The following is a 25,461-nucleotide window of genomic DNA, read 5'->3' as shown; positions in this document are numbered from 1 at the left end:
GTATGTATACACCGTGGAGAAGGGTGTGGGGGGTAGAATTTCCTGCTGGGGGGATTTTCCACGAGGAGAATTTTACCATGGGGAGGGAAGTTTCCAGGGGGAAAATTTGCCAGATTTCCTGTACGAAATTCTTTTTATGTCTTGCTTTCTCTTTACCGACTCAATTTTACGCATGAAGATGTTAAGAGTACGCTAATTGTCAGGAGTAAATTTTCACCAGAATTGAATTGTCTAGAGGATATATCCGTCAGTAAGCGGGATTTTTCCGTGGAGGCAGAGCCAGATTTCCTGGCATTATCTAAAAACAATCAGAAATTAAATTAAAAAACAAGTTTTTTCGACTGAAAGTAATGAACAACATTAAAACTTAAAACAGACGAAAATTATTACATATATATGGGGGTTGCCTCCTCCTTCTCAAAACCTCGCTTATTACGCTAAAGTTTGAATTTTTACCAATTCTTTAAGAAAGACTCTTGAAACACAAGGTTCATTTAATTAGAACATTAAAAAGCTTTTTTAAAACTACTAAAACTTTAGCTTGAGGAGCAAGGTGCTGAAAAGGGATACCTCATATCCGTAATAATTTCTTTTCGTTTTAAGTTTTAATGTTGCTTCTTACTTTCAGTTGAAAAAACTTGTTTTTTTATTTAATTACTACATAGGCAAGCATGAGCTGCAGAGTTGAAATTTTAGTCCAGAAATTCTTTGTAGATATCTAACAAAGAAGAATTCTTAATAGTTGTTTCATAGTGAACTTTTCAGTTAACTAAGAATCCGTACGTAAAAAAAAAAACGTTCAAAGTTAACTAAGAATTATAATAAAAACGGCAAAATCTAAATTAGTTAACTAATGAAGTAAATCGAACGAGGCTCTACACTGTTTTACTAATAGCATTTTCTTTTGTCCTCAATGATCCTCATCGGAAATTCGTGTAATTTTTTATGCTAATATGCCTTTTAGTCTTTGTTACTGCAATGTGAGGAAACTCTTACACTGACATCTTGAAACTGGGTGTTTGTTATTGACCTAAATCATATTTTACTCAGTTCTTTTTGTCTTTTTTTTGAACAAAATTATTGCACTGGCTGTCTTTTCCTAAAATTTAAAAAGATACCTTTTTGATTATATTTACTAAAATCTTAATACAAAATTACTGAGGACTTATAACTCCTATTCTAAGACATTTGAAAATTTTAAAAATCAAAACTTTCACAATATATTCAGGTACACCACTTATTCATTGTACTAATCCAAAAACTTAACCTATCACCATTCTGAGTCAATATCCAATATTTGATTCGCAAGCTTTCATTTCTAAATAAATGCTTTGTTACGACAATAGTTAGTGACTTAGAAATAGGAGCTGTAAAAGTAATATCACTTTTATCATAATGCGACTCAATGTAATCGAGGAGCACCATACAGTATCCTTGTCTTCGGATTTCCGGCAATATATAAACTCCATCAAAAATAACTGTTTCTTCACCTGAAATAAGAACAACTAAAATCAGCATAATTTTGAAGGATTTACAAAACATTCGTTGTGCAAAACGTAAAAAATTGACAATTGCAAGAGTTTTATTTACCGATCGCATTACAAAACAGTCAAGCCAAAAATGTTCCAACGGTTCGAGGTAACAAACTATAAGAGAGGAACGACTCGGCCCAATAGTAACCGAACTTAAAAAAAAACAACAGAATTTTGATAACAATAGATACATCAAAACAATTGATATTTTATGCTGATTCCAAATGTATACAATTCAATAAGGTTAATCATACTCCTCAAAAGCTATGAGCCCTGAGAAAATTTGTGTGAAGGGGGAAAACACCCCAAAAAAGTAAAGGGATCTTAATGAAATCACACCATCAGATTCAGCAAATTAAAGAACACTACTGTAGACGTTTCAAGCTCCTATCTACACTTTTGTAGAATTTCGTGTATTTTGCCAGAAAAAACATCATAGATGTGTGTTAATTTTTAATTTTTTTCCAGGAACAATCGTACCGAAACAAAGGTCCTAGATCGAACATGGGCTCATAAGGACGTAAAAGAGTTCTAGTCTCTTTTTTAAGTGACCAAAAAGATTGGAGGGCAAGTAGCCCCCCTTAAACACCCACTTCCCCCCAAGTCATCCAGCTAAAACTTTTAAATAGACTTTGATTCAGCATAGTCGAAAGATCCAATAGTTATGCCTTTAGGGATGACATGACCCCCATAGTGCCTAGGGACTGAATCTGAGGGTATGAAGTTAAAACTTTCAGGGCAAGTTGAAGGAATGTTGAAAAAAAAAGGCTAGAGTGCAACCAGTCCCCCTCCCATGTCATTTTTAGCTGCAATCTTCTCAAAGACATCTGATCAAAATTCGTTATCTAGATTCACAAAGGTCAAATATATTCAACACATATGCTTATTACTTAACGTCCAGAAAGGTCTGACGCATCTTAAAAAAAGAGTAATAAATCAGCTTTAATGTTTTGTGACATCGGATCTTCTTTTTCTTTTACAAAAATAAAACAAAACTTTTCACGAATGCTTTTGACAGGCGTTTATCATGAATTTAAGAAACAAACAGTTTCAACAAGGTTGAACAAGTATTCTAACTTGTGTTTTACGCAATGATATTGCCTAATATTTTTAGAGAACTGAAAATCTGAGTTCCGTGGTTCAGTTGTATGATGGTTCAGTTACACGAGGGTTCAATTGCACGATGGTGCAGTTGCCCGATGGTTCAGTTACACGGTGGTTCAGTTGTACGGTGGTTCAGTTACACGGGGGTTTAGTCACACGGGGGTTCAGTTAAATGGGGTTGAGTTGCACGGGGGTTTATTTACACGAGGGTTTAGTTAAATGGGGTTCAGTTGCACGGTGATTCAGTTACACGAGGGTTCGGTTGCACGGGGGTTCAGTTGCATGGTGGTTCAGTTACAGGGGTTCATTTGCTTGTGGTTCAGTTACACGGTGGTTCAGTTACACGCACACCGCATCATTCAATCTGAGAAATCCTAAACGAATCATCATATTTTTCAAGAGCCAAGCCTTTCAAACAGTTCGTGGTAACGAACTATAAATTAGGAGCGACCCGGCCCGATGGTAACCAAAACTCTAAAAACAAAATTTTGATACCAATAGATGTATCAAAAGGATTGTATTATTATGCCGATTCAAAATATTTTAGTTTCAATAAGCTGCAACTTTCTCTTCCGAAACAACCTTTCCTGACTCTTTCACTATTTCTTCTTTGCAAATGATACAATTTATATCCACAATTTAAAGTTTAAGAGTAGTTTTCTATATATTCAGCGTTCAACCTAAAAAGATAAATGAAAGTTAAATTTTACGTTCAAATAAAGGTAACTTTCATAATCACCGTGATCAAGCACCCTATTCTAGACATCAATTTTGTTGTTGTACGCCTTTGTATGAAAACCCGAATTTCACTTCCTCAAAACCAACCTCAACCTTAAAAAACCTAAGTTTTAATTTTACATTCAAATAAAGGTGATTTTCATAACCAACGTGATCTAGTCTCCTATTTTAGAAAAAAATTTTGTTGGTGTACGCCCTTATATGGAAACATGAATTTCACGCCCTCAAAATCAACCTCGACCTAAAAAAACCTAAGTTTTAATTTTGCGTTCAAATAAAGGTGATTTTCATAATCACCAAGATCTAGTACCCTATTCTAGACATCAATTTTGTTGTTGTACGTCTGTATATGTAAACACGAATTTCACCTCCTCAAAATCAACCTCAGCCTCAAAAAACCTAATTTTAATTTTTGCATTCAAATAAAGGTGGTTTTCATAATCGCCGTGATCTAGTACCCTATTCTAGACATCAATTTTGTTGTTACACGATTTGACCAATGTTCGCACATAGCATTTGTTATTGGGAAATGTATGTAAATATTGATTTCCTGGCGTGATTTGAAACATGATCAGAGATTAGATTAAAAGATTTTTTCAACTGAAAGTAACATTAAAGCTTAAAACGAACAGAAATTATTCCGTGTGTGAGGAGGGCTGCCCCTTTCTCAAACTTCACTCTTTACGTTAAAGTTTGACTTGTTGCTCAATTCTTTAAGAAAGTATTTTTAAAGAACTTCAAAACTTCTTTCAGTTGAAAAACTTTTTTTTAATTTAATATCATTTAGAGTCCTTCCATTCTCAAGGCATTGCAAAAAAGCATTTGTTCTTCAAGCATAGATGAAAAACTTAAACTTTAGCATAAACAGCGAGGGAGGATTGGCTTGAAGGGGTAGGCAACCCCTTAGCCCCCGCTCTTTACACTGAAGTATTACTTTTACAAACCAAATCGTCATTAAAAAGGGCTCATTCAAGTATATTTACTTTTAAAAATAGTATTGAATTTTCCTAGACCCAGCTTTTTTCAAATAAGCTCTGTTTTTTTTATGACAATTCTTTGATATCTAAAACCTACGTTTCCGTTAGAAATATTGTTTCCACAGTGAGAAAAGATGTTAAATCCCCCTCAACACCCATATTGCATTCATTCTATGTTCATCCATACTTATATTCTTCCAAATCAAGAGAATTCAGGGGTTAAATCCTTACTTATTAATTACTTTTAAAGTACCTCTAAGGAAAGATTTGAAAATGTGGACCTAGAAGCATATTTTGAGACCTTAGGTAAGCTTCCTCCTCATCATAAGGATTCCGCTTACCTAAACCCTAATCGCTGGCTATTGAAATTGATCGCTGGAAAGTTTGTTAGAGTTTGTCACTATGAACTGTCTGACACAGGGCTCTCTTAAATGTAAGAGATACAGCCATCCGTTCTCCCTCAACCCCTACTGTTTACACTAACATTTATATAAAAATACTTCAAGGAAAGTAAGAGCCATTTTTTCTTTGGCAGGTGGGCCGGAGGAGGCTTAGAACTATTCAAAAATATAATTTTCGTGTTGTCATTTTCGCGATTGTTATATCGGAACAATCTTTTGTGTATAAATGAAGCCCCACCGCACTCTTTTCAACGCAAGTAGGTATATGCATGTACTTCAAATATTTCTACAACAAGAGGAGCTGCTACACTACAACACCCTTTTTTCAATACAACAGTCAATGCAGCACATTGTCTTTAGTTGTTTTTATTCCGATCAACTTTTCCCTGTTTTGTAAGTTTAAGGCAAGCTCCCTTTTTGCTCCCTGTTTTAAGCTCCCTGTTTTGTAAGTTTAAGCCAACCGGAGGAAACAAAATTTGTAGCCCAGTTTTGTCTACAATGCCTGCAAGATTCAAACCCAACAGAGAATAAACACATTTTGGTCCCATGTTCACACGCCGCACACCGCTACAGCCAAATTGAGTTTCTAATTTATGTCTTTACAAATTATGTTTGCTTTATTTAAATACATTTCTGTCTCAAGTATCTAGTGCATTAGGCTACCTTTTCTTTTAAAAAGTTCAGAGATAACTCAGAGTATGGGAGTTTTATAACTCTAGGATTCAGAAATGAGTCCAGCAGTGCGTCTTTAGTATATTCAAATTCATGCAGCTTGAACTTGTGCTATTTTGGCATTGATGGAAACTTTTTGAGCTTTCATTTAAGCAAAGCTAATCTAAACCATACTTCAGAAATAAGTTACTACTGACCACACAAGCAACGTAGTTTGTGGAGTGATTGATCATAGGTACCGCAATAGCGCTGCCTAAGTAAAGAACGATGTTGCCACAATGTATTATTTTTTTTTTGGTTTAGACCAGGACACTTCGTATCGAAGGAGTTGTCGTAGAAACTTCGAAAGGGGTTCATTCGATTAGGAATTGGAAGGGCTTGTGCCCTTTTTGATAGTTGAAAGTGATTGGAAGGCAGCTAACACCCTTCCACACCCATCATTTCCCCAAACACATCCAATCAAAATTTTGAGATAGCCATTTCCTTCAACGTAGTTGATTTCCAGATAGAAATTATGTTTTGGAGGAGGACACTCTCCCACAGCCCTCAGAGCAAGGGTTGTAAGTTATGCCCTGGGGGCAAATAAGGTTTTTTTTTAAGCTCTGTCGTAGAAACTTCAAAAAGTGCTCATTCGATTGGAAATTCAAAGGGCTAGTGCCCTTTTTAATAGTCAGGAGTGATTAGAGGGCAACTAACTCCCATCTCACACCCACCTTTTCCCCAAACACATCCAATCAAAATTTTGAGATAGCCATTTTGTCAACGCAGTTGAAAGTTCTGGAAATTAGGTCTTGGAGGATGACAGCCCCCCCCCCCCCCACAGCCCTCAGGAAAATGATTGTAAGTTATGCCCTGCGGCACATAAGAAATACGAATTTATTCGTATTATTAATACGAAATTATTACGTATATGAGGGGGTTCACCCTCTAGTCAATACCTCGCTCTTTACGCTACAGTTTTTTTTAGTACTTTCAAAAGAGCCATCTATTCTAATTAACCGGCCTTTGTGATTCAGGGGTTTGTGATTCGGACAAAATTTGAACTTTAGCGTAAAGAGCGAAGTATTGACTAGGGAGCGAACTCCCTAATATACGCAATAAAAATATACAAATATAGAAATTCGTTACGTAAGTTAATTCGTAAGTTACGTCAGAACAAAATTTCGAGAAAGCCAATTAGCCAGAAAATGGGAAATTAATATGAGAATTTCGTTTTGATGATTCATGTACGGGGAGCCAAAATCAAAGCTGCATTAATTCAAAAACGTTCAGAAATTAACTAAAGAAAACAAATTTTTTTAACTGAAAGTAAGGAGCGACATTAAAACTTAAAACGAACAGAAATTATTCCATGTATGAAAGGGGCTTTCCCCTCCACAACACCTCGCTCGTTACGCTAAAGTTTTCATTGTTTTAAATAATAAAGTTGTGAGACAGAGTAAAACTTTAGCGTAAAGAGCGAGGTGTTGAGGAGGGGAAAGCCCCTTTCATATATGAAATAATTTCTGTTCGTTTTAAGTTTTAATGTCGCTCCTTACTTTCAGTTAAAAAAACTTGTTTTTTTTTAGTTAATAAGGAAAAAAAGGCAACCATATTTAGGACACGTATTCCCCATGAAGAAGACCGCCATCCTCGGACAGCCTACAACTGAAAATCAGGCGACAGAAGGAAACGAGGTCACCCAAAGAACACTTTGCAGCTAACTTTTGACCGAAATCTGAGGAAGGCTGCGACCTCGTAATTACCAGAATGGGGAGGTGTCACCGCTGAAGCATCGCTTCAGGACGAGTGGAGGGGCTTCGTCGACACCCTGTGCGCCACAAATGGTTCTGGAGGAACTAAGATTCTAAGAAGATAAGAAAGCATAAATCACGCAATAGGCTTTAAAACTTTTAACTAAAGGTTAAAGAAATAAAAGGCGTTAGAGCTTTAAACTAGCGAACAGATGTTATAATAAATAAACAAGTCAAATTTAAACGAACAGAAACTACCACACAGAGGAGGAGGGATGACACCCCCTGTGCCTCCTAAGAACCAGAACGTAAATTACACTTTACTCAAAACGAAATACATTGACATGTTTTCTCTTCTATAAGCTTAATCAATCCAAAATTGTTGAGATTTTCAGGGATTAATATCAGTATGTATGAAACTGCAGACCCACGTTTATTGGTTCGTTTCAGTAATCTCGGTTCTTATGGAGGTTTTTTTCTAATATTACGATAAATAATGAAAAAACATCGCTTGAAATGAAAATTGTTTTCAGTAAAGTACAAATTATCTTTTGGTCTTTAGAAGGCACAGGGGACGTTCCTCTCGTTTTGAGATTATTGATTGTATACTTGTAATACTGATTATTGTAATACTGTAATACTAATATTGATTGTAATACTTGATTATTTATTGTGATTTCTGTTCATTTTGGGCTTCATGTATTAATTGATAGTGATTTACAGTCGTTTTCCACTCGAAAATTATTGGAAATATTCCAGCAATTGACAAATATCATACTATGTCAATTAAAAAATGAGTTAAAATCTTATAATGAACAGAAGAGCAAGAGATAGAGAGAAAGAGAGAGAAAGAGATAGAGTGAGTGAGAGATAGATATTTAGAGATTGAGAGATAGAGATAGGGAGAGAGAGAGAGAAGTAGACAGAGAGAGAGAGAGAGAGAGAGAGAGAGAGAGAGAGAGAGAGAGAGAGAAATAGTACCGATCTTATTTGTGGTATTTTTTTTTTTACTTTTGATTTGGTTATCCGTTTCAATTTTTTTTCGATTGAGCACTCATCTATTCCTCCATAAAATATATCTGTTTTCTTCATGTTATAAAATCAGTTTGTACAATTAAAAAGAAAAATAAATTACAACCATTTTTGATATTTTGAATCAACTTGCAAATTACAATTTAAAAAATAAAGACTAATTTATGAGGCTCTCAACAGTCTTCAACCGACCACGATATCTATAACTTTTAGTATACAATTATAATTCTCTCAAACACTCAAGCGAGCTTAAGTATGATTTAAAATAAGAATAACATTAAAGTGAAAACATTTTTTTGCCACCTGGCTCCATCTTTGGTCGATCTATAGGATTGACAACCAGGATTTTCTATGATTTGTCTTTTAGTTGTTACAAAATATTAAAAGTCAGAATTCATGCGCAAAAAGTTTCACCAGCGTTTCCAAACTGAATCATAAAAAACTATATGCGGAAACTAAATCTTAAAAACAACACCGCTTTTTGCACTTATATATTGCAGAAACCTGCATATAAATTATTTAAAGACATGTCCTGAGTTTTCCATTATGCAATATTTCATATTTATCCTTTATGGAGTGCTGTAATTCCTTATTATATTAATTAAAAAAAAACTTTTTCCACAAAATAAGTTTTTCAAAGAAAAGTAAGGAACTCCATTAAACCAAAAATGAGCAAAAATAAAATAAATAATCAACCAAGCGTGAAACTACTACAAATCAGCATCGATAAATGAATAACACCCAAAACGATCAGAAATCATAGGCAGCGCGATCGCGCCGCCTAAGTAAAGAACGATGTGGGCAAAAAGTTTTTTTTTCTAGATACCCGGGCACTTCACATCGAAGGAGTTGTCGTAGAAACTAAGAAAATCGCTCATTCAACTGGAAATTTGAGTGGCTAGTGCCCTTTTTAATAGTCGAAAGTGATTGGAGGGCAACTAGTCCCCCCCCGCGCCCATCATTCCCCCAAATACATCCAATACAAAATTTTGAGATAGCCATTTTGTTCAGCGTAGTTGATTTCCAGATAGAATATATGTTTTTGAGGAGAACACTCCCCCACAACTCTCGGGGCTAGGGTTTTAAGTTATGCCCTTAGGGCATATAAGAACGATGTTGGCACAATGTTTTATGCATAATTTTTCTCCTTTAGAGCAGGGCACTTCGTATTGAAGAAGTCGTCGTAGAAACTTCGAAAAGGGCTCATTCAATTGGAAATTGGAGTGGCTTGTGCCCTTTTTAATAGTCGAAAGTGATTGGATGGCAACTACCCCTACCCCCACGCCCATTATTCCCCCAAAAATATCCAATCAAAATTTTGAGATATCCATTTTGTTCAGCGTAGTTGATTTCCAGATAGAACATATGTTTTGAGGAGGACACTCCCCCACAACCCTCGGGGCAAGGGTTTTAAGTTATGCCCTGTGGGCATATAAGGTTTTTATAGAAGGCGTTGTCGTAGAAACTTCAAAAAAGGCTCATTCGATTGTAAATTCAAAGGGCTAGTGCCCTTTTTAATAGTGAAAATTGATTGGAGGGAAACTAGACCCCCCCCCCCACGCCAATCATTCCCCCAAACACATCCAATCAAAATTTTTAGATAGCCATTTTGTTCAGTGTAGTTGATTTCCAGATAGAAAATATGTTTTTGAGGAGGACACTCCCCCACAACCCTCAGGGCAAGGGTTTTAAGTTATGCCCTGGGGGCATATAAGGTTTTTATAGAAGGCGGTGTCGTAGAAACTTCAAAAAAGGCTCATTCGATTGGAAATTCAAAGGGCTAGTGCCCTTTTTAATAGTCGAAAGTGATTGGAGGACAACTAGCCCACCCCCCACGCCCATCATTCCCCCAAACACATCTAATAAAATTTTTGAGATAGTCATTTTGTTCAGCGTAGTTGATTTCCAGATAGAAAATATGTTTTTGAGGAGGACACTCCCCCACAACCCTCAAGGCAAGGGTTATAAGTTATCCCCTGGGGGCATATAAGGTTTTCGTATTGAAATCTTTGTCGTAGAAACTTGAAAAAGGGCTCATTCGATTTGAAATTCAAAGGGCTAGTACCCTTTTTAATAGTCGAAAGTGATTTGAGGGCAACTAACCCCCTCACACGCCCACCTTTTCCCCAAACACTTACGATCACAAATTTGAGACAGCCATTTTATTCCACGTAATTGAAAGTTTGGTAATTGTTGTCTATAAGAATGACACACCGTCCCCCCACAGCCCTCGCGTTAAGCGTTGCCAGTTTGACCCTGGGGGGATATCAGGTTGTTAATGAAAGCGTTCTCATAGAAACTTCAAAAGGTATTATTCAAATGAAAATTGAAAGGGCCGGTGCCTTTTTTAATAGTTGAAAGTGATTGGATAGCGACAAACGCCCCCCTCACGCCCACCATTTTCCCAAACACATCCAATCAAAATTTTTAGATATCCATTTTTTTCAACGTAGTTGAAAGTTCTGGCAATTAGGTCTTTTAGGATGATAACCCCCTGAGAGCCCTCAGTGCAAGGGTTGTAAGTTGTGCCCTGGGGGCATATAAAGTTTTTATTGAAAGCGTTGTCGCAGAAACTTCAAAATGGCTCATTCAATTGGGAATTGAAAGGGCTAGTGCCTTTTTCAATAGTTGAAAGTGATTGGATAGGCACTAACGCCCCTCTCACGCCCACCATTTTCCAAAACACATCCGATCAAAATTTTGAGATATCCATTGTTTTTAACGTAGTTGAACGTTCTGGAAATTAGGTCTTTTAGGATGATATCCCCCTCAGAGCCCTCAGTGCAAGGGTTGTAAGTTATGCCCTGGGGGCATATAAGGTTTATATAGAAAGTTGCTGTATAAATCATAGCCAGCGCAATCGTGCTGCCTAAGTAAAGAACGTGGAGACTCGAGAACGAGACAAGAAACGGGGACTAAGTAAAGAGGAGGACACTCCCCCACAATCCCCAGGGCAAAGGTTTTATGTTATGCCCTGGGGGCATATAAGAACGATGTTGGCACAGTGTATTATTTATTAATTTTTTCCTTTAGAGGAGGCCACTTCGTACCGTTGTCGATACGAAGTTGTCGTAGAAACTTCGAAAAGGACTAATTCAATTGGAAATTGGAGTGGCTTGTGCCCTTTTTAATAGTCGAAAGTGATTGGAAGGCGACAAAAACCCCTTCCAAGCCCACCATTACCCGAAAAACATCCAATCAAAATTTTGAGATAGCCATTTTGGTCAGCGTAGTTGATTTCCAGATAGAACTTATGTTTTGAGGAGGACAGTCCCCCACAGCCTTCAGGGCAAGGGTTGTAAGTTATGCCCTGGGGGCATATAAGTTTTTTTTCAATTGAAAATTGAAAGGGCTAGTGCCTTTTTAATAGTCGACAGTGATGGAGGGGCAACTAAACCTCCTCTCACGCCCATCATTTCCCCAAACACATCCAATCAAAATTTTGAGATATCCGTTTTGTTCAACGTAGTCGAAAGTTCTGGAAATTAGGTCTTTTAGGATGGTAAACACATCAGAGCCCTCAGTGCAAGGGTTGTAAATTATGCCCTGTGGGCATATAAGGTTTATATAGATAGTTGTTGTAGAAATTTCAAAAGGGGCTCGTTTGATTGGAAATTGAAATTGCCCTTTTTAATAGTCGAAAGCAAGCGGAGAGTAATTAACCCCCCTCTCACGCCAACCATTTCCCAAAACACATTCAATCAAAGTTTAGAGACAGCAATTTTGTTCAACGTAGTTGAAAGTTCTGAAGATTATGATTTTAAGAATGACAAACCCCCAGATTCCCCAGGGCAAAGGTTTTAAGTTATGCCCAGGGGGCATATAAGGTTTTTAATGATAGATTTGTCGTAAAAACTTCAAAAGGGGCTCATTCAATTGGAAATTGAGAGGGCTAGTCCCTTTTGAATAGTTGAAAGTTATTGGAGGGTAACTAACCCCCCTCTCACAACCACCACTCCCCAAAACACATCCAATCAAAATTTTCAGATAGCCATTTTGTTGAAAGTAGTATAAATTCCTGGAAATTAGGTCTTTGAGGGTGACCCCCCCCCCCCAGTCCTCAGGGCGAGGGTTGTAAGTTATCCCCTGGGGGCATAAAAGGTTTTATTGAAAGCATTGTCGTAGAAACTTAAAAAGTGCTTATTTGATTGGAAATTGAAAGGGCTAGTGCCTTTTTTAATAGTTGAAAGTGATCGGAGAAAGAATAACGCCCCTCTCACACCCACCATTTTCCCAGACACATCCAATCAAAATTTTGAGATAGCCATTTTGTTTAACGTAGTTGTAAGTTCTGGAAATTAGGACTTAGAGGATGACAACCGCCCTCACAGCCCTTAGAGTAAGGGTTGTAATTTATATAAAGAAAGAAAAACGAGCAAAAATGGGGTTTTTATAGGCCAAATGAAGATACTGAAAAAACAAAGCGAATATTTCGAGAGGACAAACGCCTCTCTTCTTCAGCGCGAAACGAAACGATGTATCAATAAAAGCCAAAAATTAAAAGAATTAAAACCAACTACCTAACAACCATAAAAGCGAGTTATTCACCAATATCCGCGATTTGCACAAAATCCAAAAAAATATGAACTGCCATCGACGGATACTAGCGAACAGTTCATATTTTTTGGATTTTGTGCAAATCGCGGATATTGGCGAATAACTCGCTTTTATGGTTGTTAGGTAGTTGGTTTTAATTCTTTTAATTTTTGGCTTTTATTGATACATCGTTTCGTTTCGCGCTGAAGAAAAGAGCCGTTTGTCCTCTCGAAATATTCGCTTTGTTTTTTCAGTATCTTCATTTGGCCAATAAAAACCCCATTATTGCTCGTTTTTCTTTCTTTATGTGATGTCAGGCCAATGTGGTTTAAGAAATTATCGTTGTAATTTATGTCCTGGGGGCATATAAGGTGTTAATAGGAAGTGTTGTTGTAGAAACTCAAAAAGGGCTCATTCGATTGGAAATCGAAAGGCTTAGTGCCCTTTTTAATAGTCGAAAGCGTTTGGAAGGCTTGACATTTTTATAGTAAAGATCGATGTGGGTACAATGTATTATTTTGTTTTTGTTGTTGTTGTTCAGACCAGGGTACTTTGTATCGAAAGATTTGTCGTAGGAACTTCGAAAAGGGCTCATTCGATTGAAAATAGAAAGGGCTGATGCCCTTTAGTAGTGAAAGGTCAATCTAAGGTACGAGACAGGTAGGAAATTACTGTATCAATTAAAGGTAGCGGCCAGGTGGGGCATTACTGTCTCAATCTAAGGTACGAGACAGGTAGGAAATTACTGTATCAATCAAAGGTAGCGGCCAGGTGGGGAATTACTGTGTCAATCTAAGGTACGAGACAGGTAGGAAATTACTGCATCAATTAAAGGAAGAGGGGTAATAGGACAATACTGCATCAATTAAAGGAAGAAGGGTAATAGGACATTACTGTGTCAATTAAAGAGAGAGGGGTGATAGGACATTACTGTGTCAATTAAAGAGAGAGGGGTAATAGGACATTACAGTGTCAATTAAAGGTAGCAGACAGTCCCCCTTTTTATATTAATATATACAAGCGGACAGTACTCATACCATTCAACGAGGTAATCATTCCAACAGGGCATTAACATGTATCCTAAAAAATCACCACGCCTAAAAAAGTTATGTCTTTGCTTGTTTTTTTTATGTTGTAATTAGAACCAGAATACCATGAAAATTCGTGTTGTTCACGAAACAATGATTTTGGTATTAAATTACATGTTTCTGATAGAGTCATGGCTGTTCACATAGCATGCATACATCGATGGTTCTTTTCATGGTATGGATGAATAAAGTTAATGGCTATGAAATTCTGTCTGTTAAGCAATATTTTAGGCGTGGTTGATTTATGTTTAACCTTGAACAGAGGTATAAAAACCCTGATGACGAGCTGATTAATGATGACAAGATGACATTGTGACTTGACCTAGCTTAACAACTCGGATGTGTTCTGTATAATACACAAGTACCATTTGAACAGTGTTGTCAATATAAAATATGCTCTAACATTGTAGTATACTAAAAAGTTGATAATAATAGAATTGTAGATGCCAAGAAAAGAATTTTAATAAAGAAATTCAGAACAATCTTTAGAAATCCTTAGAAATCAAGTAACGAGGTGATTATGAGTATGAAGCATCAAGTACCGTAACCACCATTAACCACCAAGGACCTCAACCTCAGAAGCCTCCCCACACCCCCAATCTCAAAGAGGCCCCTCCCCCCCCCCTCAATTTTTTTTTGAAGTTTTTTTTTTGAGGTTTTTTTTAACTTTTTTTTAACATGATGTTTTTTCAACTTTTTTTTAAATCTCTTAGAATGACATGTAACATACTTAAAAAAAAATCACATTTAATATTTTCTAAATTCAAAATGAGAATGATATAGAAATGTTAGTCGTGACTTTCACTATTAGAAAAATATTGTTTGTAGTAGCACTTTTTTTAACTAATTTTTTTTTTTACTTCGAAATTATTCAACTTTATTTTTATTTTATTTTTTTTGATTTTTTTTTAAACTGAATTTAGGTTAGATCAATTATAGATGGCAGCACACCCGCTCAGACACACAATCATAGTGAGAGAGATATCCAAAAAGCTGGGTTGATCTAGGTTTTAGTTAAGAGTTTTAGTTTAGAGTTTAGTTTTAGTTTAGAGTCTTAGCTTAGAGTTTTAGTTAGAGTTATAGTTTAGTTTAGTTATAGTTTAGTTTAGAGTTGTAGTTTAGAGTTTCAGTTTAGAGTCTTAGCTTAGAGTTTTAGTTTAGAGTCCTAGCTTGGAGTTTTAGTTAGAGTCATAGGTTAGTTTTAGTTTAGAGTTTTAGTTAAGAGTCTTAGCTTAGAGTTTTAGTTAGAGTTATAGTTTAGTTTAGTTTTAGTTAGGAGCTTTAGTTTAGATCTATAGTTTGGTCTTGGTTAAGAGTTTTAGTTTAGAGTTTATAGTTTTAGTTTAGACTTTTAGTTAGAGTTTATTTCAGTTTTAGTTAAGAATTTTAGCTTAGAGTTTTAGCCTGGAGTCTTAGCATAGAGTTTTTAATTACACTTATAGTTTAGTTTCAATTAAGAGCTTTAGTTTAGAGTTATAGTTTAGTTTAGTTTTACTTAAGAGTTTTAGTCTAGAGTCGTAGCTTAGAGTTTTTAATTACACTTTTAGTTTAGTTTCAGTTAAGAGTTTTAGTTTAGAGTTGTAGTTTAGTTTTAGTTAAGAGTTTAGGGTTTTAGCTTAGAGTCTTATCTTAGAATCCTAGATTAGTTTTAGTTAAGAGTTTTAGTTTAGAGTTTAGATTTTTAGCTTAGTCTTATCTTAAAGTCTTATATATTTTTAGTCTTATGTTAAAGTTTTAGTTAGAGTTTATAGTTTAGTTTAGTTTTAGTTAAGAGTTGTAGTTTAGTTAAGAGTTTCAGTTTAGAGTTTTAGTTTAGAGTCTTAGCATAGAGTTTCAGTTAGAGTTATAATTTAGTTTAGTTTTAGTCAAGAGTTTTAGTTTAGACTTATAGTTTATTTTTAGTTAAGAGTTTTAGTTTAGAGTTTAGAGTATTAGCTTAGAGTCATAGCATAGAGTTTTAGTTAGAGTTATAGTTTAGTTTCAGTTAAGAGTTTTAGTTTAGTTTTAGTTTAGTTTTAGTTAAGAGTTTTAGTTTAGAGTCTTAGTTAAGAGTTTTAGTTAGAGTTATAGTTTAGTTATAGTTAAGAGTTTTAGTTTAGTCTTAGCTTAGAGTTTTAGTTATATTTTAGTTTAGTTATAGTTTAGTTTAGCTTTGTAGTTTAGTTAAGAGTTTTAGTTTAGAGTTTCAGTTTAGAGTCTTAGCTTAGAGTTTTAGTTTAGAGTCCTAGCTTGGAGTTTTAGTTAGAGTCATAGTTTACTATTAGTTAAGGGTTTTAGTTTAGAGTTTTAGTTTAGAGTCTTAGCTTAAAGTTTTAGTTATAGTTATAGTTTAGTTTTAGTTGAGAATTTTGAGTTTTAGTTTAGAGTCTTAGCTTAGAGTTTTAGTTAGTTATAGTTTAGCTTTAGTTAGGAGCATAAGTTTAGATCTCTAGTTTAGTTTTACTTAAGAGTTTTAGTTTAGAGTTTTAGTTAGAGTTATAGTTTAGTTTAGTTTTAGTTTAAGAGTTTTAGCTTAGAGTTTTAGCCTAGACTCATAGCCTAGAGTTTTTAGTTATACTTACAGTTTAGTTTAGTTTCAGTTAAGAATTTTAGTTTAGAGTTATAGTTTAGTTTAGTTTTAGTTAAGAATTTTAGCTTAGAGTTTTAGCCTAGAGCCTTAGCTTAGAGTTTTTAATTACACTTATAGTTTAGTTTAGTTTCAGTTAAGTTTAGTTTAGAGTTATAGTTTAGTTTTAGTTCAGAGTTTTAGCTTAGAGTTTTAGCCTAGAGTCTTAGCTTAGAGTTTTTAGTTACACTTATAGTTTAGTTTAGAGTTTAGTTTCAGTTAGGAGTTTGAGTTTATTTTATTTTTAGTTAAGAGTATTAGTTAAGACTTATAGCCTAAAGTCTTAGCTTAGAGTTTTTAGTTACACTTATAGTTTAGTTTAGTTTCAATTAAGAATTTTAGTTTAGAGTTATAGTTTAGTTTTAGTTAAGAGTTTTATTTTAGAGTTATAGTTTAGAGTCTCATCTTAGAGTTTTTAGTTACACTTATAGTTTAGTTTAGTTTCAGTTAAGAGTTTTAGTTTAGAGTTATAGTTTAGTTTTAGTTAAGAGTTTTAGCTTAGAGTTTTATCCTAGAGTCTTAGCTTAGTGTTTTTACTTACACTTATAGTTTAGTTAAGAGTTTTAGTTTAGAGCTACAGTTTGGTTTAGTTATAGTTAAGAGTTTTAGCCTAGAGTCTTAGCTTAGAGTTTTTAATTACATTTATAGTTTAGTTTAGTTTCAGTTGAAAGTTTTAGTTTAGAGTTATAGTTTAGTTTTAGTTCAGAGTTTTAGCTTAGAGTTTTAGCCTAGAGTCTTAGCTTAGAGTTTTTAGTTACACTTATAGTTTAGTTTAGAGTTTAGTTTCAGTTATGTGTTTGAGTTTAGTTTAGTTTTAGTTAAGAATTTTAGATTAGACTTTTAGTCTTGAGTCTTAGCTTAGAGTTTCTAGTTACACTTATAGTTTATTTTAGTTTCAGTTAAGAGTTTTAGTTTAGAGTTATAGTTTAGTTTTAGCTACGAGTTTTAGTCTAGAGTCTTAGTTTAGAGTTTCTAGTTACACCTATAGTTTAGTTTAGTTTCAGTTAAGAGTTTTAGTTTAGAGTTATAGTTTGGTTTTAGTTAAGAGTTTTAGCCTAGAGTCTTAGTTTAGAGTTTTTCGTTACACTTATATATTAGTTTAGTTTCAGTAAAGAGTTTTAGTTTAGAGTTATAGTTTGGTTAAGTTTTATTTAAGAGTTTTTTCTTAGAGTTTTAGCCTAGAGTCTTAGCTTAGAGTTTTTATTTAGAATTGTAGTTTAGTTTAGTTTTAGTTAAGCGTTTTAGTTTCGAGTTATAGTTTAGTTTAGTTTTAGTTAAGAGTTTTAGCTTAGAGTCTTAGCTTAGAGTTTTTAGTTACACTTATAGTTTTTTTCAGTTAAGAGTTTTAGTTTAGAGTTATAGTTTAGTTTAGTTTTAGCTTTGAGTTTTAGCCTAGAGTCTTAGCTTAGAGTTTTTAGTTACACTTATAGTTTAGTTTAGTTTCAGTTAAGAGTTTTAGTTTAGAGTTATAGTTTGGTTTAGTTTTATTTAAGAGTTTTAGCTTAGAGTTTTAGCCTAGACTCTTAGCTTAGGGTTTTTAGTTACACTTATAGTTTAATTTAGTTTCAGTTAAGGGTTTTAATTTAGAGTTAGAGTTTAGTTTAGTTTTACTTAAGAGTTTTAGTTTAGAGTGTTAGCCTAGAGTCGTAGCTTAGAGTTTTTAGTTACACTTATAGTTTAGTTTAGTTTCAGTTAAGAATTTTAATTTAGAGCTGTAGTTTAGTTTTAGTTAAGGATTTTAGTTTAGGGTTTTAGCTTAGAGTCTTATCTTAGAGTTCTAGTGTAGTTTTAGTTAAGAGTTTTAGTTTAGAGTTAAGAGCTTTAGCTTAGATTCTCATCTTAGAGTTTTAGTTAGAGTTTATAGTTTAGTTTAGTTTTAGTTAAGAGTTTTAGCCTAGAGTTTTTAGTTACACTTATAGTTTAGTTTAGTTTCAGTTAAGAGTTTTAGTTTAGAGTTATAGTTTAGTTTTAGTTAAGAGTTTTAGATTAGAGTTTTAGTCTAGAGTCTTAGCTTAGAGTTTTTAGTTACACTTATAGTTTAGTTTAGTTTCAGTTAAGAGTTTTAGTTTAGAGTTATAGTTTAGTTTAATTTTAGTTAAGAGTTTTAGCTTTGAGTTTTAGCCTAGAGTCTTAGCTTAGAGTTTTTAGTTACACTTATAGTTTAGTTTCAGTTAAGAGTTTTAGTTAGAGTTATAGTTTAGTTTTAGTTAAGAGTCTTAGCTTAGAGTTTTAGCCTAGAGTCTTAGCTTAGAGTTTTTAGTTACATTTATAGTTTAGTTTAGTGTCAGTTAATAGTTTTAGTTTATAGTTATAGTTTAGTTTAGTTTTAGTTAAGACTTTTAGCTTAGTGTTTTAGCCTAGAGTCTTAGCTTAGAGTTTTTAGTTACAGTTATAGTTCAGTTTAGTTTTAGTTAAGAGTTTTAGTTTAGAGTTATAGTTTATTTTAGTTTTAGTTAAGAGTTTTAGCTTAGAGTCTTTGCTTAAAGTTTTTAGTTACACTTAAAGTTTAGTTTAGTTTCAGTTAAGAGTTTTAGTTCAAATTTATAGTTTAGTTTAGTTTTACTTAAGATCTTTAGTTTTGAGTTTTGTCCTAAAGTCTTTGCTTAGAGTTTTTAGTTATATTAATAATTTAGTTTAGTATCATTTAAGAATTTTAGTGTAAACTTGGAGTTTAGTTTATCTTTACTTAAGAGTTTTAGCTTAGAGTTTTAGCCTAGAGTCTTAGCTTAGAGTTTTTAGCTACACTTATATTTTAGTTTAGTTTCAGTTAAGAGTTTTAGTTTAGAATTATAGTTTGGGTTAGTTTTAGTTAAGAGTTTTAGCCTAGAGTCTTAGCTTACAGTTTTTAGTTACACTTATAGTTTAGTTTAGTTTCAGTTAAAAGTTTTAGTTTAGAGTTTAGTTTAGTTTTACTTAAGAGTTTTAGTTTAGAGTTTTAGCCTAGAGTCGTAGCTTAGAGTTTTTAGTCACACTTATAGTTTAGTTTAGTTTCAGTTAAGAGTTTTAGTTTAGAGTTGTAGTTTAGTCTTAGTTACGAGTTTTAGTTTAGAGTTTTAGCTTAGAGTCTTATCTTAAAGTTCAAGTATAGTTTTAGTTAAGAGTTTTAGTTTAGAGTTAAGAGCTTTAGCTTAGAGTCTTATCTTAGAGTTTTAGTTAGAGTTTATGGTTTAGTTTAGAGTTGTAGTTTAATTTTAGTTAAGAGTTTTAGTTTAGAGTTTAGAGTTTTAGCTTAGAGTCTTATCTTAGAGTTCTAGTATAGTTTTAGTTTAGAGTTAAGAGCTTTAGCTTAGAGTCTTATCTTAGAGTTTTAGTTAGAGTGTATAGTTTAGTTTAGTTAAGAGTTGTAGTTTAGTTTTAGTTTAGAGTTTTACTTAAGACTTTTAGTTTAGACTGTTAGTTTAGAGTTTTAGCTTTGAGTTTCAGTTAGAGTTATAATTTAGTTTAGTTTTAGTTAAGATTTTTAGTTTGGACTTATAGTTTATTTTTAGTTAAGAGTTTTAGTTTATAGTTAATAGTATTAGATTAGAGTTATAGAAAAGAGTTTTAGTTAGTTATAATTTAGTTTAAGTTAAGAGTTTGAAAAACTTCTTTTTCGGTATTTTTTTTTAATTAATAACTTACAACGCCTGCCCCCAGAGCCGTGGGGAGTTATGTCGACCCCTGAGTTTTTGTTATATGATTTTTGAACTATTTTTAACCAAATGGCTATCTAAAATTTTTTATCGGATGTATTTAGGGAAAAAGGCATGGGCGGGGGGGGGTGCTAGTTTCCCTCCAATCCCTTTTGACTCTTAAAAAGGGCACTAGAACTTTCGATTTCCAATTGAATGAGCCCCCTCTGCAGTTTATACGACAACCTCTACCATATGAAGGGCCTCTGGAAAAAAAAACAACATTGGAGCCGTGTGGCCTTTACTATAGGCAACGCTATACCGTTGCCTCTGATTGAGGTGTGTCAAGGAAAGAGTTGAGTGTGGAGTGTTAAGCGAGTGGTAGCAGGGTATATGATATTGTAGTTGTGTTTTTAAACCCCTTCTGAGGTTTATTTTAATTTTTTTTTTTTTTGGTTATCCCTCCTCCATATCATGCTGTGGCATTTCGAGGGGATGTGTTTATGTTAAGTTTTTTTTGTCAATAATCGTTATTAAACAAAATTGAACTCCAGCAACTACTACCACCGTTGATCATCGTTTATGAATATCTAGTTATGATACAAAATTTCTTGATAACGAGTTTTATTTTGTTTTTGAATGACGTTTTGTTTTTGGTGTTCACAATTTTTTTCAATCCAATTTTTTCAAACAATATACAGCTTCTACACAATGTATTTTTCAAAACTGTTGAATGGATGGATCCAACACCCCCTCTGAGGGAAAGCTTTCCCTATGCTCTCAAGCATATGAATGCTTGAATGAGAATGCTGCGTCTCAAAATATTGCTTGGGATTCAATTAAAATTTTGATTGGGAATCTTTCCAAGAATTTCCAATAAAATCACAAGAAAATTAGGAGGGAGGTAAGGATAAAATCCTCTAAAGTTTTGTGAACGCATCAACACTTTTTCAGGAAATAGGTGTCAAAGCGTTTCAAGGCACACATAATTTTTTTTCATCTTGATGTATGACCAAAACATGACCAGGGCAGCAGAGGTTAAATTTTTGAGAATTAAAATTGAGCAGGAAAAGAATAAACATATGAAAATTACCAGCATTATGAAGAAGGCAAAAGCCCGCGGCTTGATTTTCTTTTTCCAAGATGAGGATTTCAACACTGGGATGACAGCTTCTATCAATCATAGGGCTTAGCGTTTCATCCTTTAAAGACACTTCAAGTTGGTGGTGTTTCAGCAATTCTTGGTACAATACAATCTGACTCCTTGAAATGACCTTCAATAAGACATGAAATTTTGACTAAAAACAGCACTAAAAAAATGAGGATTTTTATGATTTTCATAAGTAAACTACTATGCCGCTTTCTATGTCTTTCTAGGCAGCCTTTAACACCACAACCTGCAACAGGGGTCAATGATGAGATAGCTAGATAATAGATTACAATGTGGCAATACTGTGAAAAGGTACCATTCCTACTAAGAGTAAGAATTACTCTGAGAAAGACAAGTACTAGAAGTCATTTTCTTGAAACTGATCAACCTATACTGTGTTGTATAGAAAAATAAAACAAGGAAGTTGTTCTTATCTTGTAAAAAAGCAGCAACAAAAAAATATTTGCTCCAGAAATACAGCCACAGACTAATACAGACGTACAGTCCATTTATTTTCAGTTTGGTTTCTTATGAGGAAATTTCAATTCATAAATATTGACATCACTGTTTCCAATCAAGAGAGGGTTAGTTTTATCATAGGCATTTTTTTGTTCAGACCAGGCCGCTTCGTATCGAAGGAGTTGTCGTAGAAACTTCGGAAAGGGCTCATTCGATTGGAAATTGGAACGGCTAGTGCCCTTTTTAACAGTCGAAAGTGACTGGAAGGCAAATAACAGTAGAGATGGGGGTCCGACTCGTGACAGGACCACGTGGTCCTGTCAGCATTTTTAATGCTGACGGGGCTCCTAATATGGGCATAGCCTCCCTAGGGGAGATGGATTTCTGAGAAATTGATTGCGTAATCAAAGTGTGTCAATGACCTCTTTTTCCAAGGTCGATTTATTTGATGTTTCTATGTGTAATAACTCCGGAACGAAGGTTGCACATGCGCATTGAATTCTAACGGGAATAATGTTATTGATCTAGGAATCTAGGGGGAAGTGAATTTCCAAGAACTTGATTGCGTAATCGTTCGCGAATGTCATGGTGTCCAGAAATAGTATTTGTTGTTGTTGCTCTCGAGTAAAATGTTATGACTTTCCCGGAAACAGTTAGATCACGTGTATCCTTCTCAGCCAGTCAGCGTGTTGGATACATCCCCCCTCTCAACCAATCAGAGGGCTTCTTACATAGTAGCGATGGAGGGACTATAAGGAACGGGTTTTTTGCTAGAGTTGTATTAGTCTGTGAATAGACTTCTAAGGAGTGAGAAGAAGAAAAGTTTTGACTTTACTCATTTGGATATATATTTGTGTTGATGGCGATGAGTGGATTGTTTACACTATTAGAAGTGAATAGTGGAGTTGATGATAATAGTACAAGAGCACCAAACATTGCAGTGGAAATTACGAAAGGATCGCGGATTTGTCTGGAATGGGTTGCAGTATATGCAAGATATGTAATATCCTTGAGCAAATTTAAAATGGAGGATCAATTATGTTTCGCAGCTAAAGTTGATATAGCACATGTGAATAGAATTCAATGTGCTTTAAGTGCATCAGTGAAACATATTGATGACAATAAACAGCATCGTTGATTGTACATGCTATGTATTATTGATGTTGATGTTGTAATTATTCATTAAAACGGCTTAAAAATTAAAAATACTTCCTTTTCTTTTCTGTTTACGGGTAACGAATCGGGATCAGTCTAGAGTCAGCAGTCAGAGGGAAAGGATTGAAAAAATGAATAAATTTGAGACAGAGAGAATTAGATCAAATCTATTGTTTATGGAAAAACATTTTATTTTTGATGACGTTTGCCTCATGCTATATCTTCCTAGCAGTACAGCCTTTCGTCGGTAACATAATTGCCAAGTAATGCGGACTTCTTCTACCCCATGGGACAATTGTATAACGAAGTTGAAATGAGATTAAAGTGCATATACTCAATTCATTTACTGATTAATTGGAACAAAACTGAATCATATCGTGAATATACTTTTGAAAACATTGCCAATGGATTCAATGTAGATGGCTCCCCCGCCATTCGAAAGAGGTAACGTCACAGAGCTACTCCTCTCTCCCCCATTTCCCTCTCGTTGAATTTATCGAACGAAGAGGATCAGTTTCGTTTTAGCTGTGAGTGAGTTGACATCGGAAACCAAAAAATGTTCTATATATTTCCATTGTGCATGTACACTCTTGGCAGTTGGAATCAATGTAAGAATTGTACAATTATTGATGACTATAGTAAAAAGTGTAAATTATGTAATCCTTGTAAATTTCATAGAGGCTATGCAGTACAAATTAAAGGATGTAATTCATGTCTTGAGGAGGTGTTTGACTCTCAACCTAGAGGGCACCTGTGCTCCAATTTTCAGTATGATAAATGTAATCAGTGGGAGAATACATATCCCGGTATGATTGGAAAGAATCCCAAACGTGATTTTAGTTTATTTCTACGAGATTGGTATCGTCGTGGATTTAAATTATTCTGGGAAGAGGATTCAAAGAGATTCAAAGAGATATCAGAGGGTAACTAGCCCCCCCCCGCCCCTCCCTTTTTTCCCCAAATGCAGCAAATAAAATTTTGAGATAGCCATTTTGTAAAAAATAGTTAAAATATTAGATAACAAAAATTCTGGTGTCAATAAAACCCCCCAGAGCCTGGGGGCAGGCGATGCAAGTTATGCCCTTGGGGAATATATGGTTCTTATGGAATGGATGCTCGTATATACTTTAAAGACGGCTAATTTGTTTGGAAAGTGAGAGTTCTTGTTCACTTTTTAAGAATCAAAAGAGATCGGAGGGCAACTAGCCCCCCCCACGCCCTTTTTTCCCAAATGCATCAGGTAAAAAATTTTAGGTAGCTGTTTTGTTAAAAATAGTTAAAAGGTCATATCACAAAAACTAGGGTGCCAACACAACCCCCCAGGGCCCGGGGGAAGTCATTGCAAGTTATGCCCTTGTGGCATATATGGCTTTTACGGTAGAGATGCTCGTATAAACTACAGAGAGGGCTCATTTGAATGGAAAATGAAAGTTCTAGTTCATTTTTTAAAAATTAAAAAGATCTAAGGGCAACTAGCCCGCCCCCACACACTTTTTCCTTAAACCTATCCGATAAAAATTCTGAGATAGCCGAATTTTTTTTTAAATAGTTCAAATATCAGATAACAAAAACTCCAGTGACGACAGAAACCCCCAGGGCAAGGGGGCAAGCGTTGCAAGTTATGCCCAGGGGGCATATATGGCTCTTATGGAACGCATGCTCGTATCAACTTCAGAGAGGGCCCATTTAATTGGAAATTGAAAGTTGTAATTTACTTTTTGAGAGTCAAAAGGGATCGGAGGGCATCTAGCCCCCCACACCATTTTCCTCCCAAATACATCAGAAAAAATTCTGAGATAACCATTTTGTTAAAAATAGTTCAAAAATAGTAACAAAACCTCTTGTGTCGACACAATCCCCCAGGACTCGGAGGCAGGTGTTGTAAGTTATGCCCTAGGGGCATATATAGTTCTCATGGAAGGGATGCTCGTATATACTTTAGGGAGGGCTAATTTGTGTGAAAGTTCTTGTTCACTTTATAAGAGTCAAAAGAGATCGGAGGGCAACTAGCCCCCCCCCCCCCACACCCTTTTCCCCAAATGCATCAGGTAAAAAGTTTGAAATAGTTATTTTGTTAAAAATAGTTTAAAAGATAAGATAACAAAAACTCTGGTGTCGAAACAACCCCCCCCCCCAAGGCCAAGGGGAAGTCGTTGTAAGTTATGCCCTGGGGGCATATATGTTTCTTATGGAATGGATGCTCGTATAAACTTCAGAGAGGGCTCATTTGATTGAAAATTCGAAGTTCTAGTTCACTTTTCAGAGGCAACGCTATAGCGTTTCATATAGTAAAGGCCATACGGCTCCAATGTTTTATTAATATTATTAATTAATAACTTTTTCCACAAAATAAGGTTTTCAAAGAAAAGTAAACAACTCCATTAAACAAAAAATTAGCAAAAACAAAATCAAATAATCTACCAAGCGTGAAACTACCACAAATCAGCATCATTAAATAAATGAAACCCAAAACGAACAGAAATTACAATAAATAACCGAGTCAAACCCAAAACGAATAGAAATAAACATGAGTAGGGCTCACATAATTAACAAAAGTTGGGTGCAAAACCCCTATGCTTTCCAAAGGCCAGAACAAAATTTGAACTTTACTGAAAAAATACAAATGAATGTGCATTGTCAGTTTAATATACATATACTGATATTTAGT

General features: G+C 34.6%; 1 protein-coding gene across 1 annotated transcript in view; it reads right to left on the bottom strand.

Moving 5' to 3' along the window:
- Window positions 1-1,115: 1,115 nt before the first annotated feature.
- Window positions 1,116-25,461, bottom strand: part of LOC148942830 (uncharacterized) — a 42,946-nt gene continuing 18,600 nt past the window's right edge. The window contains exons 2-3 of the mRNA XM_089102369.1: window positions 21,123-21,303; window positions 1,116-1,490 (exon numbers count right to left, since the gene is read on the bottom strand). Of these exons, the coding sequence (XP_088958495.1) occupies window positions 1,225-1,490; window positions 21,123-21,303 (447 nt within the window). The 3' untranslated portion in view covers window positions 1,116-1,224. The remainder of the gene's footprint in view (window positions 1,491-21,122; window positions 21,304-25,461) is intronic.

Source organism: Artemia sp. Qi Xiang Cuo, chromosome 16, assembly GCF_049724085.1.
Source record: "Artemia sp. Qi Xiang Cuo chromosome 16, ASM4972408v1, whole genome shotgun sequence".
Classification (NCBI taxonomy): Eukaryota; Metazoa; Arthropoda; class Branchiopoda; order Anostraca; family Artemiidae; genus Artemia; species Artemia sp. Qi Xiang Cuo.
This window is presented reverse-complemented; position numbering and strand designations above follow the sequence as displayed.